The following is a 13,011-nucleotide window of genomic DNA, read 5'->3' as shown; positions in this document are numbered from 1 at the left end:
TGGCTTATTTCTCGGCAGCATGGAGCCGCGTCCAGTGTAGAGCACAGCTGTCCAGGGATGGCTTCTGTCCGTGTGTCTGCTGTTTGTCCGTGTGTCTAAATGACACCCTTACAGAGGCCTCAAGATAGTGATGCTTGGAAACTGTTTTCTAGTGCAGTGAGTTCATAGGAAAATACCTAAGCGAGAAAAGGCTTTGTTTTCTTTTAATGACCGTTCATCCTCTGTACATTTTAAACACTATTATTTAACAGCATGGCGCATTTTTTTAACTTCTGGTAATCATCAGCAATCAAAATTTTTCTTCTCGGGTGCCATCAGAATTTGCTAGAATAAATGACATAATTTCATCTCACTGGGTATGTACTTGAAAACATTTAGGTTGCAATTATTAGGAACATTGAAGTCACAGGATGTGCTTATGAAACTGATTAAATCTTGCCAACTCTCAGCTAAAAATACACCCTTTCCCTGTTGATGGATGAGGTTTGCTAAGACTCGCTCTTCGAAACCCGCCTCTGGGTGCTCGGGGCGGGTTGTTGCCGGACGCCCTGCAGGGTCCATGGCCACATGAGGCGTCCCGCAGGTGTGCCCACACCTGCAGCTCCCGGAGCACCTGGCACGCACATGGGTGTGCGTGTGCTTCTGGGAACCCCCCCGGATGCCTGCAAAACTTTGGAGGAACAGACCCTGGACCAGTCCGCACTTCAGACGATGGCTGTTTCCTTCCGTCTGTTCTGTTAAAAAGAAACACATCACAGGCACCAGGTCTCGTGTGTATACATGTGAGACCCATGTATACATATTTGTACACGTGTTTCTCTGCATTACCGGGTACGATCCCATCCCTGCGAAGGGCAGCACCCCCTCCCCTGATCAGCTCATCCTTCTTCTCGCCAGAAGACAGTCTGCATCTCACACCTCGTACTCCTTCACCTCTTAAAATTCCCTCCTTGCTGGTTCCTGAGGCATTAATACGGTTTGACGAGAAAGCAGTGTTGGGCTGCCTGGCCGCATTGACCTGCAGCACTGTGACCCCTGAGCCCTTCAGGAGTCTAGCCTTGTGGTCGGGGAGAAGGACAGGGACAGAGGGACAGGCAGGTGCAGTCCCTCCCCTTTGGGGTGAGCACTGAAGAAGCCACTGGGCTGGAGCAGCCGGTCTGGTCCTCCCGGCAGAGGCTGCTCCTTGGGCCCCGGTCTGCTGCCCCGGCTGGTCCTCCTCGCCTTACCGGGTCCCGTCCCTTGGTCTCTGTCCCATGAAGGGCTGTTAGGAAGACCCGCTCCTTCCCTGGCGGCGCCCTCCTGCTGCCCCCAGCTCGCAGAGACTTCCACGGCAGACCACATGCCCACTGCCCGCAGAGGGCCCGGCACGGGCGTGGCGCAGGCCCCTTGTCCGGCGGCAAGGCAGGTCGTGCTCGCGGACGGGAGGCACTCCGGGGCCAGGCGCAGCCCCTCTCAGTGTTTCTCCTCGCCTTGCAGCAGAGTGCGAAGCTCAAAGCGTCGGTCGCCGCGGCGCCGGGCACGGACGCGCCACTTGTGAAGGACCTCTTGCCACGGCCGAGGCACCATTAGCCAAGGATAGGTAACAGTGCTGCCATGCCGCCCGGCGGGCTCCTGGGTGTGCCGTGACCCTTCAGACTGTCCGGTTTTCCTCCAAAGCTTTGCTGTGCTGGCCGGTTTTGATAACAGGTTCATGATGAAAAAATGGTTTTTACACACACATGTCTATTTCTGTCCCAGGTAAGTGACCTGCCTGAGTGTGTCTGGGCCGCAGATGGCCGTGCACTGCGCGCGCGCACACACACACACACACGTGTGCTGCCGTGGCCAGCGCCCTTCCACGCGCGTTTTCGGGATCCTCCCACCCAGCGCGTTCAGTGCATCTTTGCCAGAACAGAGCTCATTCCTCAGCCTCGGCCGTGGAGGGAGCTTCACCTGAAAGGTCTCTCAGGAAAGACCAGATTTGAGAAAACAGTGGGAGATGGCGTGATTGGCGTGGAGCGTTGGCAGGCCCACGTCTGGCCCAGGTCTCCTGTTGTCCACCAGCCGGCACGTGGAGCCGTGTCTGCCCTGGAAAGGCACAGAAATGCAGCCACGCTCACAACGCGCCCTGAGCTGGGTGTCTCAGGTGCGACAGGCACACCGCCTTCTCTGCCCAGGGACGGTTTTTCCTTTAAGACCGATTTCTCCTGGACGGCTTCGCCAGTCCCCACTGCCCGGTAAATTTAACGACCGTAGCTGAGGTCGCCAGCTTCCTTGGGCCGTAAGAACCTGCACAGACCACGCATGTCCACGTGCGTGGAGGTGACCGTGGACCCCAGCTCCAGTCCCCGGGGCCCCTGGCAGAGACTTTGTGCACGGACACACATCGTCTGTAGCTGAAGATAGAGCCGAGCAGGGGAGCCGTTCGTGGCTAGAATGCAGTGAGCATGCTGGCTCTGTGTCCTCAGTCAGATGGAACACATGCGCCCGGCCCGTGTCTGGAACGGGAGGCCCCACGGGCAGCGTCAGAGCAGGCTAGGCGGGGCTCTTGGGGACGGTCCCGGGACTGACGCTGTCCTTTCTGTTCTCCAACAGAGCACATGCGTGCGCGGCCAGGACCGCCTCCCAGAACTCACCCTCCTGGCCTATCCGCAGAGCCCCAGCCCCTGGGCCGTGTGGCCGGGCCCGCACACAAAACGGGTGACGCTGACGTGGCCTCCCCTCGCCGGTCTCCTGCACAGCCATCGCCATCCCGGCCCTGCGCCCCATGGGGGGGCCACTGGTGGACAGGCCACCAGTCCAGGCCTCTGAGAGCCACACGTGTGTGCTTCTCCCCACCCCCGAGGGAGGGACGAGAACAACAGGACTTGTCTGGAGCGCAGGGCTGGTGCATGTGGCTGGCGGTCATCACCTCTCGTGGGTCTGGTGGCCCCACACAGCTTCCCTCGGGCATCTGGTTGGGTTGTGAAGAAGGGTGCACACAGCCCGCTGCATCCCGGGCCAGGGCCTCCAGCCTCAGAGCCGCCGGGGAAGGACACCTGCGTGGAGGTGGGCCGCCGGCTTGAGCGGGCGTGGCCATACCGCCGACCGTCCCGAGCACAGAGGCCTTGTCCTCACCATGGGACGGGCTGCCTCTGTGCCTCCTTGTCCAGGGTCCTCTGGTCCTCATGCTTCTGGAACTGGCCGGACCAGACCCCGGCGTCCCCGTGCTCCCGCAGCCTGTTGGAGTCCTAGACCGCGTCCTTGCTTCCGTCTGAACCCACCGCCTAGCGAAGCTTCCTTCTGGGGTCGTGTCCGACACGGAGTCCGTGCCTCTGACGGAGTGCTGGCATCCCCTGTGTGGATCTCGGAGCGTTTCCCATCCCTGCTGCCCCTGTGGAGAAGGAGGAAGTATCGTGTGGAAGAAGAGCTCATGCTGCACTCAGGCCTTCCCAGTGCAAGATCTGAGATCGTTTCCTCACCCCCACGAATCGAGCCTCCCCGTGCTCTCTTGTCCAGAGAGCTTCCTCTCACTGGTTTTAGGGCAAGGCTGTGGTCGGCAGCCCAGGGCAGACGCCTCCGTCCTCTTCGAGAGGGGGCCTCCAGGGGCCACGTCCATGTTCCAAAACCTATTTCAGGCCCACCCAGGTCTGCCGGGGAGGCGGCGTCTGAACCCTGAGAAGCAGGATTGCCGCCCTGGATCGCTGCCCACAGCCGACCCCGGGACCAAACCCTCGTTGTCTGTTAGCTCCGCGCTGTTGCGATCCGCTGTCCAGGGCGTCATTTAGGGTGGGCGGACCTTCGGGAGGCTGCCGCGTTGACGGTCCCTGTCCCTTCTCTGTATGCTGTTCGTTTCTAGAAATACCGTCCTTGACGTAGCCTTAACGGTCTGCAGAGAAGACGTTTCAGTCTGATGTTCGAAGTGTGGGTGTGGAAACGGAAGCCTTCAAAGAGCATCACCCAGAGGCTGAACGACGTGCGGGCCCCTTGCCCGCTGCGGGGTCCCGGGCTGTGCCCCAGGGACACTGGTGAGAGAACACGTCCCACGCCAGGCCTTCTGCAAAGCCCAGATTGCACAGTTTGATGTTTCGCCTATAAAATATTTATTTGAACTAGGGGGTGACTTGACTGCGTACACAGAGTAGCTGGGGTACGTTCAGGGGAAGTAGAAACAGCAAACCAAAGACCAGGAGAAAGGACGGAGAGTGCGTCGGGGTCTCCGTCCCGCATGCCCGGCCTCCCGCGTGGGGTGGCGCTGGCCGGCCCGTCCGTGCTAGACCCTGCGAACGATGGTGTGTGCGTTTTTACAGCTGTTTTTAAGAACCTCATATGGGTATCAACGTCATACCCGTAGGGGACAGATTCTCTGTATGTTTAGTTAACAAATTCTTTGTAATGTATTTTTTTAGAAATCTTAAAGTTGCCTTTGCACGAAGTATTTTCATAGCTGTTTCTATCTCTTTATTCGTTCATTTGTTAACATACCACATCTGATTTTAAAGTATGTTTTTAAAGCTTTTATTTTTTAAGTTGATGAACTTTTGGCCACTTTGCATTTAAATTCCGGTGGGAGTTTCGGCTGAATGTGTCCACGTCCGATGAGTGTGGGGTCTCAGATCTGATTTACTCTCCGCGCCTGTGTCTGTCGCTGCTGCCGTGGCTGGCGGACGTGTGTTTACAGCACAATACTTCGCTCCCGATTCTTCACAGTCGATGGAGATTATCGTCTGCTTTTTGTTTTGTTTTTGATTTCCATCCTTCGGCCTTAAAATAGAAGCTTCTTGAGGGGTGGTTCTGTATCCTCTTTCCACCTGTACCGAGACGGTCACCATTTGCCTCTGATGGCGCGGTCTCATTGGGAAAGTCACCAACCCCTTATGCACTCCAGATGTCTTGTGTCAGGTTGTTAGGAAACCCTCCATGACTGCGCCCGATCGGTGGACGTGGACCCGGGGCGGGGGACAGAGCGGCAAGCGTCCGGGATGAGTGCGCGCGTGGGACCCAGTCGACCTCACCCACGGTAGCTCCTGTTCACTTGCCTTACGCTGACTGAGAGCAAGTCCTGTCAACCTCGAGCGTTCTTCGTTTCAGAAGTCTTGTTCAGGACTGCACGCAGGAATGGATCACTAACCCGTGACTTCCCACCGGTCCCGACGTGGTTCCGAAGCCACACACCATCCCCTTCAGAGCAGGTCACACTAACGCACAGGCGGTCCCGACCACGTCCCCATCTCCTGCTTTCAGCTCCGTGTCCGCTCAGGGCCACATGGTACGCACACATACACGCGCCCTGGGCGCTGGCCATCCTGCCTCCTTCCCGAGGGGACCCTGCCAGGAGCTCCGGGAACACAGGGCTCCTCGGACCTCGAGTTTCGTGTGCTGGCAGGAGCCGGGGGTGGGCACGGCAGCCCCGGGTGTTAAGCAGATGGACAGTGTGGCACGCCGCCTCCCTGCGAGGCCCCCGGCTGACAGCCCTGCGCTCGAGACAGGCGGCAGAGAGCGGCGTCTGGACCCTCCCAGCCGCGGGGCTTCTGCGAGCCTCCGGGAGCACTGGCCGGCCCTCTGCCGCGTGCAGTGGGCGGAAGAGGCGTCCTCTTGGAAGTCCGGTTAGAACCCAGGTCGACTATTCTGTGCGCCTGACTCCGTAGGGTGAGCGCAGACCAGATGGCCCTCGTGGTGGCGGTGCCTGCGCATGGGAAGGAGGCCCAACTGCCCAGCTTTTGCAGGACGGGTTTAGAGAATTGTAGTTTGGCCTGGTGAGATTTTGCAGCTTTAAAAAACGTCTCCTACGTGCTGTTCTCATTAATCTCGAATTGTCGCGCATCAACCAAATGCCCAGTGCGGCCTGAAGGGGGTTTTCCGGCCGTTTTCTTTAAAACCACTGAGTTCGCCTGTCGCCTGTGTTGCGCCGACTGGAATAACCTGACCTCCTCCTTTCCTTCGAGGTCCACGTTATTCATTGAACAGCTCCGGGTCACATTTCCACGTGCACTTTCTTGCCGCCTACGTTTCTTCTGGGAGCTTCCCATTTAAAAACGGGAAAAGTGTCAGTTGGCAAATGCATCGTTTTAAGTGAGAGGGTAGGTGAACGGGACTGAGAATCATTCTGATACTGTCTGTAAACAGAGCTTTAATGAAGATTGCGTCGGAAGTATTACTAAAGTGTGATTCTACTTTTGCAGAAAAAATCTAAAGATCAGTTTATATAGCTTTATTTTTTACCTTATCAAAATACACAGAATTTTAATATGCATATATTGTCTCTGACTTAAAATTATGATGTGTGTCTGCATTGTCACTTAAAATGCCCATCATGTAGTGAATAAAAGAGAATCTTCAAAATGTATTTAACATGAATGGTAGCTATAGTTGTCATCATCATAAATACTGGAATTTATTTTTAAATTATTGAACATAGTAGGTGCAGTTAAGATAATAAATCAGCCTCCAGGTAGTAATGTTTAATTGATAATGATTCATTAACCCGCTTTGAAAAATTAAATTGTGATTAAACCAAATCTTACACTTCTATAAAGTTTATTTTGTATGCCACTGTTTTTAACTTTTTTTCCTGTAAAGTATGACTTAAAATTAATTATATTGGACTTTTCTGCAGATCGTTTAAGTAGGAGATTTGAATCTGCTTGCAATAAAGAAGAAAAAATGTCTGGTTTGTTTTCTTTATAAACAAACAAATCAGCAGTTGGGCTTCAGTCTCTGGGGCCAGAAGCTGCAGGGCGAACCTCTCATCCTGTGTTCAGGCTGAAGGTGGGCAGGCGTCCCCTGGATGACCGGTGGCACCTGTACTCACCGAGGCCGCGGCGTGGGCTCAGGCCCTCAGGACGGGAGATGGGCATCATGGGATTGCCCGCTGAGCCGCCCGTCGCCACCTGCCGCTCCTCTGACCATCCTGCCTGCGGCCACACGCCTCCCCCAGCCTCCCTCTTGCCCTGCTCCTGCTCTTCCCTCCTCCCGTCCAGACTCCGGGAGGGGCCCCGCAGCCGTGCTCACACCCGGCTCCGGGAGGGTCCAGACAGCGGGCTGGTTCTGTGTGTCCCCTCCCCGCCCAGTCAGATCCCAGGGGCAGCCCCTCTCTCCCTCGGGTGGTGGTTCGCCTCCTGCCCCCCGGCCGCTGCCGACCCTCCAGCTCCCCGTGTGAGGACCAACCTCAGACCCACACCACCGGACGCCAGACCCTGGGATTCTGAGCCGGTTAGGGGGCGAGGGTGGAGTCAGGCTGGGGACGCTACGGCTACCTCCCAGTCCTCGCCACACCTCTGGGAGGGACCTAGGGCTCCACCACGTGCGGCTCCAAGTGTGGGGCTGGTCCCGGCCCTTGCGCAGCACGACGCAAGCACGTAGGCCGTGCCGAGTAGCGTGCCCAGTAGGTGGCTGTCACTGCCGCCAGCGGCCGACACGGGACTGTGGAGGCAACAGGAAGTGAATGCCTCTGGCACCTGTCATGGTTGTGCAGGGTCCACACCGGCCTCGGCCACCCTGGCGGCTGGGACTGTTGCGCCTTGTGCTGCTGGCAGGAGGCTCGCGGGTCTAGCAGCCAGCACCAGTCACGTGTGTCCCGTGAACACACACCGTTTACTCGGCCGCACCCTGACAACCAGCACCCACATGCTACAGAGCTCCCTCTTTTTTTTTTTTTTTTAAGATTTTATTCATTTATTCGACAGAGATAGAGACAGCCAGCGAGAGAGGGAACACAAGCAGGGGGAGTGGGAGAGGAAGAAGCAGGCTCCTAGCGGAGGAGCCTGATGTGGGGCTCGATCCCATAACGCCGGGATCACGCCCTGAGCCGAAGGCAGACGCTTAACCGCTGTGCCACCCAGGCGCCCCACGGAGCTCCCTCTTTATGCAAAATCTTGGGAACACAGTCTTTCCCAGTTTCTTTCCTGCATCAAGGGGATCCCACTAAAATGCTCCATCTATTAATTCCCCAGGGAAAACGCTCGCCTTTGTACATTTTTAGGATTCAGACGCTCGTTGGAATAATTCAGGAACAATGAGTCGACTACCAAATGTCTAACTCATCACAGAGCTGCCCTCACTTGTCCTCACTGACCCTGTTACCCGAGAACCCATCAACTATGAATCATTGAAGGAATTTTGTGTACACTGAGGACGCCAACCCCACAGTGAGTGGACAGGTGTCATGACTAATGGCAGCCAATCTTGGGAAGATACCTCAACGTCCAGAGAAGTGGATGCTTCGCGCCGCACAGCACATTACTCGAGGTGACCCGTCATGTACCTTACATCATTTTGTTTGCTCTGTTGACCCGTCGGCAAGATACCGGGGATCACCGTGTCCCGGGGCCACAGAACTGCTGTGCCCGACACTCGAGGGGCCACGTACAGGTGCTATCCCAAGTTCTTTGTTAAAACTTTCATAAGAAATATGGATTCCTTGATGTATTGCCTGTGAAGAATATGGATTAACCTTTAAAATTAGTCACACAAAATCGTAATTTGAAAAAAGTCACATCCGTGGTTTTGTTCACTTGGTTTTTACAAGATTCAAGGAGAGGAGAAAGGTTTTAAGATAATTAATAACAAACACATCCTCTTGGGAATCTCAGTTATAATATCTTTAGAATTTTTAAAGACCTACTAGAGACTCAAAAAATGAAATATCAAAATAAATGTTTTAATTAGCTTAGGCTGTGAATGCTGTTCCCGATCTTTAGAAACCAGTGGAGCAGAAAGAATCTGTGTCCGGGGAGGGCACACGCAGGCTGAAATGCTGACCGGTGACATCCCGTCACACCGTCAGCATCTGTGGCCGGAGCACGTGGTTCCGGGGGCGGAAGTCCTACCTGGACAGGACGGGGTGGAAAGATAATCGGGCAGCACGGACGTGGCCGTCCTACCTGGAAACCAGCCGGCTCCAGAAGCGCTCAAGGGACAGCTGGTGAGCGGCTTGCTGGCGGCCTGCTTCCTGGGGCGCCGGGACGGAGTAGCGCGGGCTGCGGCTTGGACAGGAGTCACTGTCGCTCAGTCTGGATCCGGGTGGGTCTCCTGAGGCCGTGAGGGAGGGTCTTTTCCAGGCTCCATCCTGCGGCTGGTGGGCGTAGGGCGTGGCCCTTGGCCGTCGTCCACCTGCAGACACGTCCCCTTGAATCCATGCTTTGTCTCCCCGTGGCCTCTCCCTGTGAGCGTGTCTGTGTCCAAACGTCCCTCGTAAAGAAGGACACCAGTCGCACTGGGGACTGGGCCTGTCCTTACGTTAGCCTAGTGCCTCCGTAAAGACCCTGTCTCCGGATAAGCTCACACTGTGGGGTCCTGGGAGTTAGGGCCTCAACGTATCTTGTTGAGGGGACAAAATTCAACCCATAAGACCCTGCTTTGGGGGACCCGCTGGGGGATTCGTCGGCTTTAGGGCTGGGCACGCAGAGAGGCTGCATGTGCAGGCACGTGCAGAGGTGAGCGAGCAGCCAAGAGTGGGAGGGTGCGAAGAGGCGACAGCCCCGCTGTGAGGACGCAGCCCAGGCCAAGCCAGGCTCCAGCCCGGGGCCCCTGGTTGAAGCAGAGCCCGAGTGAGGAAGGGAGCAAGAGCCCGGGACATGGAAGGGTGGGACTCAGGTCCGACACGCCCCTCAGGGCCCGGCCTCCTCCTCCTCGAAGGGAGCAGAGCTGGCCCGGGGTGAGCCATCCCCTTGGCTGGCCAAGGTGCCTCCCTGTCCACCGAGCGGCCCTTCCGCACGAAGCTTCCGTGGGCATCAGCTGGGGTGCATTCCTCAGTCCCCCTTTAAACACCCTCAGGAGGGGTCTCCGTTAGCCAGCTCTGTACCCCCATTCTCTTCTCGGCCCATCCGAACTGGGCTCGTCTCCCACTCCCCTGGGATGGCCCGGGACACCCTGCACTCCAGGCCCCGAGGGTTGGGCAGGGGAAGAGGGTGGGGAGGGGTGCTCCCCTGCCGTATCTGTATTCACAGCAGTCTGGCCCTGGGGACTGCACCTTGGCCGCCCGTGAACGCCCGGGGCCTGCGCGGGGCCTGGGACGGATGCAGGGCTCAGTGAGAACGCCGCTGCCCGACTAATCCCTGCACCTGCAGGGCTCATGGCCGCACCTGCCCATCTGAGCAGGGCTTCCTGGGCTGCGGGGTGGCTGCTGGCTGTGGTCGGGCAGAGCAGCCCTGACCATTTGCTTCCAGAAACGGACGTGCGGGAAGGCCCCCATCATGGCAGGAGCTGGCGCGGTGAAGAACGTCTGCCCGAGGCCACCTTAGTTCAGGAGGAGCGAGCCAGGGAGGGACATCAGCCGCTGTGAGGGTCCAGGCAGACTCACAGCCTACTTGGGGCCGGAGAAGAGACCAGCGCACCCCATCCTCCCCGCTACAAGGTTGGTTCTCTGAAACGCTAGGCAGCTCCCCAAAGGATGGCCAACAGGCCCCCCGATTTGCTGCGGTCGTGTCCCCACTTGTCCCCTCCCCACCCTGGACCCAGTGTGCTGAGGGCAGAGTCACCCTAAGGGGAACCCATTTCTTGGAGGGGGACGAGGACTGTCCTGTGCCTCTTCTTAGCCCGACGTGGAGAGCCAAGTGTTTACCACCTGAGCTGTTAGTACTTTCTCTTAATAGAGATTTTTTGGGGGAGATGCCTGGTGGCTCAGTTGGTGAAGCGTCTGCCTTCAGCTCAGATCATGATCTCAGGGTCCTGGGATCAAGTCCCGCCTTGGGCTCCCTGCTCAGCGGGGAGCCTGCTTCTCCCTCTGCCGCTCCCCCTGCTCGTGCTCTCGCTCTCTCAAATAAATGAATAAAATCTTTAAAAAAAATAGAGAATTTTGGGAGAGCAATGCTTTTACATAAACGATTTAATCTCAAGTGCTAGTTTCAAACAGTAAATCAGCATTCCAGATGCGGCAAACGTCAACTCCCACCTCAGACCCAGCCAGCGTCTGCCGCCGGAGCTCAGAACATGGGGCCCCAGGCGTGTGCCCTGCGGCCTGCAATCTCCTCTCACCCACGGTGCAGTTACCCCTCGTGTTTCCGCTCCGTGCTGCACTTTCTGGAGCCGCATTTGTGATGGCGATTTCTTTGTGCCTCCGGGCCTTCAGGCTTGGGGAGCTTGAAAGCCACAAAGGGCTCATCTGGCCATAATGAGCAGGACGCCAGCAGGGCGCTGCCCCCACCAGGGATGAGCTGGCCGGCTTTTGTACTCGGGAGAATTCATTTCCTCTTGAATTACCTCAACTTTAGAACTAGCCCTAACATGTTCTGAACAGCACAGAAAGCTTGCGGGTTTGTCCTCTGTTTTCACTGCCTTGGGGACCACGCGCCGGAGCAGACCGCGTTCATGGAGGAGGAAGGATGTCCTGGGTTTGCTGGGCCAGTCTGAGCCCGTGCTGGTGCGCGTAACGGAGATGACGGTGCAGGGTCCTAGCTGGGAATCCCTGCCTGTCGTCTGCAGCCGCGCCCCGCTGGCCTGTGGGATGTGAGCCGGCAGCCTGCACTCATTCCGACCGGGGTCACCGCACGGGTCACCAGCCGTTTCCCCTCCTTTTCTGCACCAGTGGTGCGGTCTGTTTGGACATCCCGCTGAGCTAACCCTTTGCACCTTCACGGCTCTGTTAAATGATACTTCCTACAGTCAGCCCGGGAGACTCTCTTACCGGAGGGTCTGCCGTGCAGTCGTGGGGGACAAGGCGTTGGCACGCTGCAGCTCCGTGACCTCGCTGTGGCCCCTCGGAGAAAAGGAACCCATCTGGTCCCTGACTCCCAAAGGTTCTTGGGGCGCTGCCGGGGACCAGCCTCTCCCATCTCTTCAGCTCCACCGGCAGAGGGGTTTCCCCTTTGTCTAATCTCCTGTCCCCTCAAAGCAGCCCCTCCTTCCGGAGCCAGCCTGCCCCCTTCCGTGTGAGCCCTGCCTTCTCTGTCCGGGCCCACACTGTGCCCACCCAGTGCCCCGGGACTTCCCAGGAGACTGTGCACCTGCAGAGCCCGCATCCTAGGCCAGCGGAGGCCACGTGTCCCGCGGAGCTGCCCCAGCGCACTGGCCACCAGGGAGCTCGCGGGGTGCACACGGACCCTCCGCAAGCCCCACGACGTTCCAGGGCCACACCTGGAGGAGGAAAGAGCTCCTGGGGGGTTAGGGCTGGGCACCCTCCCTCCAGGTCGGGTCGCCCCGCCCTGTGGGTCTCAGGCAGCACCCCCACACCCCAGGACGCTGTGTCCACACTTAGAGCTGCCTCTTGGCAAACGCCGTGGTTTTATTGAAACCAGCTGCCTGCTCTGACCCGCTACACACAGCCCTTGTAAAGCCTCGGCAGAAACGAGGCTCATCTGGAGTCGGCGTTCTCCATGTTTCATCCTCATAGCCGCTTGTGGGTTTCAGGTGCCCGGATGCCCTCAGCCTGCTCAGTATCGCGCGGTGCACGGAGCTCCTGCACACCCCGGGCCCTAGGTCGTGACCAGGGGCAGTGCTTCCAACAGGGCCCGAGTCCTGGCTCCCCGCTATTGGCTGTGCTCCCCCGCGGTCTGCCCCATGCAGGCCCTGCTCCGCAGAAGCACAGCACGCAGGTGGCCTGGCGCACTGCACGCGGGTGAGGCCACAGCTCAGGCTTTGTGGTCACCGCCCCTTCTCCTGAGCCGGTCCTGGGGAGCCGGGGGATCCCAGAGTGGGTGGAGGGTCTTGGATGAGGCCCAGCTCCCTTCTGGCTGATTTAAGCAGCTCCCTCGGAGGCTGGCGGGACCCTTGTCTTACAGGTGAGCCTGGGAACTGGAGTCCGCAGGGGAGAGCTCCAGGCAGAGCTCCACGTCCAGCTGTGTCGCCTTGGGATGCCCGATCTGCATCTGGTCCAGGCGACCCCAGGCGGAGGGGCAGCAGCCCAGCCCCTTGGCAGGACCCCTGACCACCTGACAAGTATGGAGAGGCAAGGGAGGGCTGGGATGTTTCCTCCCCCTCCCGCAGCCCTCCCCTGCCTCCTGGTCCCGCCCCTGCCCCAGACCTTTACCCCTTTCTCCCCTCCTCCTCTCCCTCCGCCCACACGCCTCCCTTCCCTCCTCCTCCCCCTCCACCACGTCCCGCCCCCACCTTTCCCCG

At 58.1% G+C, this 13,011-nt stretch overlaps 1 protein-coding gene across 9 annotated transcripts in view; it reads left to right on the top strand.

Annotated features, from left to right (window-relative positions):
• ATP11A (ATPase phospholipid transporting 11A) overlaps positions 1–6,487 on the top strand; it is a 126,536-nt gene extending 120,049 nt beyond the window's left edge. For 3 of the 9 annotated variants that reach the window (XM_026488750.4, XM_044380178.3, XM_057307126.1), the window contains one exon: positions 2,575–6,487. In XM_026488750.4, coding sequence (XP_026344535.1) covers positions 2,575–2,790 — 216 coding nt within the window. In that variant the 3' untranslated portion in view covers positions 2,791–6,487. Of the gene's footprint in view, positions 1–1,476; positions 1,579–2,574 lie in introns of those variants that run through there. The other 6 variants (XM_048215708.2, XM_044380180.3, XM_057307136.1 and 3 more) reach the window with 4 other exon arrangements.
• The last annotated feature ends 6,524 nt before the right edge of the window (positions 6,488–13,011 follow it).

Source organism: Ursus arctos, unplaced genomic scaffold (genome assembly GCF_023065955.2).
Source record: "Ursus arctos isolate Adak ecotype North America unplaced genomic scaffold, UrsArc2.0 scaffold_10, whole genome shotgun sequence".
NCBI classification, from domain to species: domain Eukaryota; kingdom Metazoa; phylum Chordata; class Mammalia; order Carnivora; family Ursidae; genus Ursus; species Ursus arctos.
This window is presented reverse-complemented; position numbering and strand designations above follow the sequence as displayed.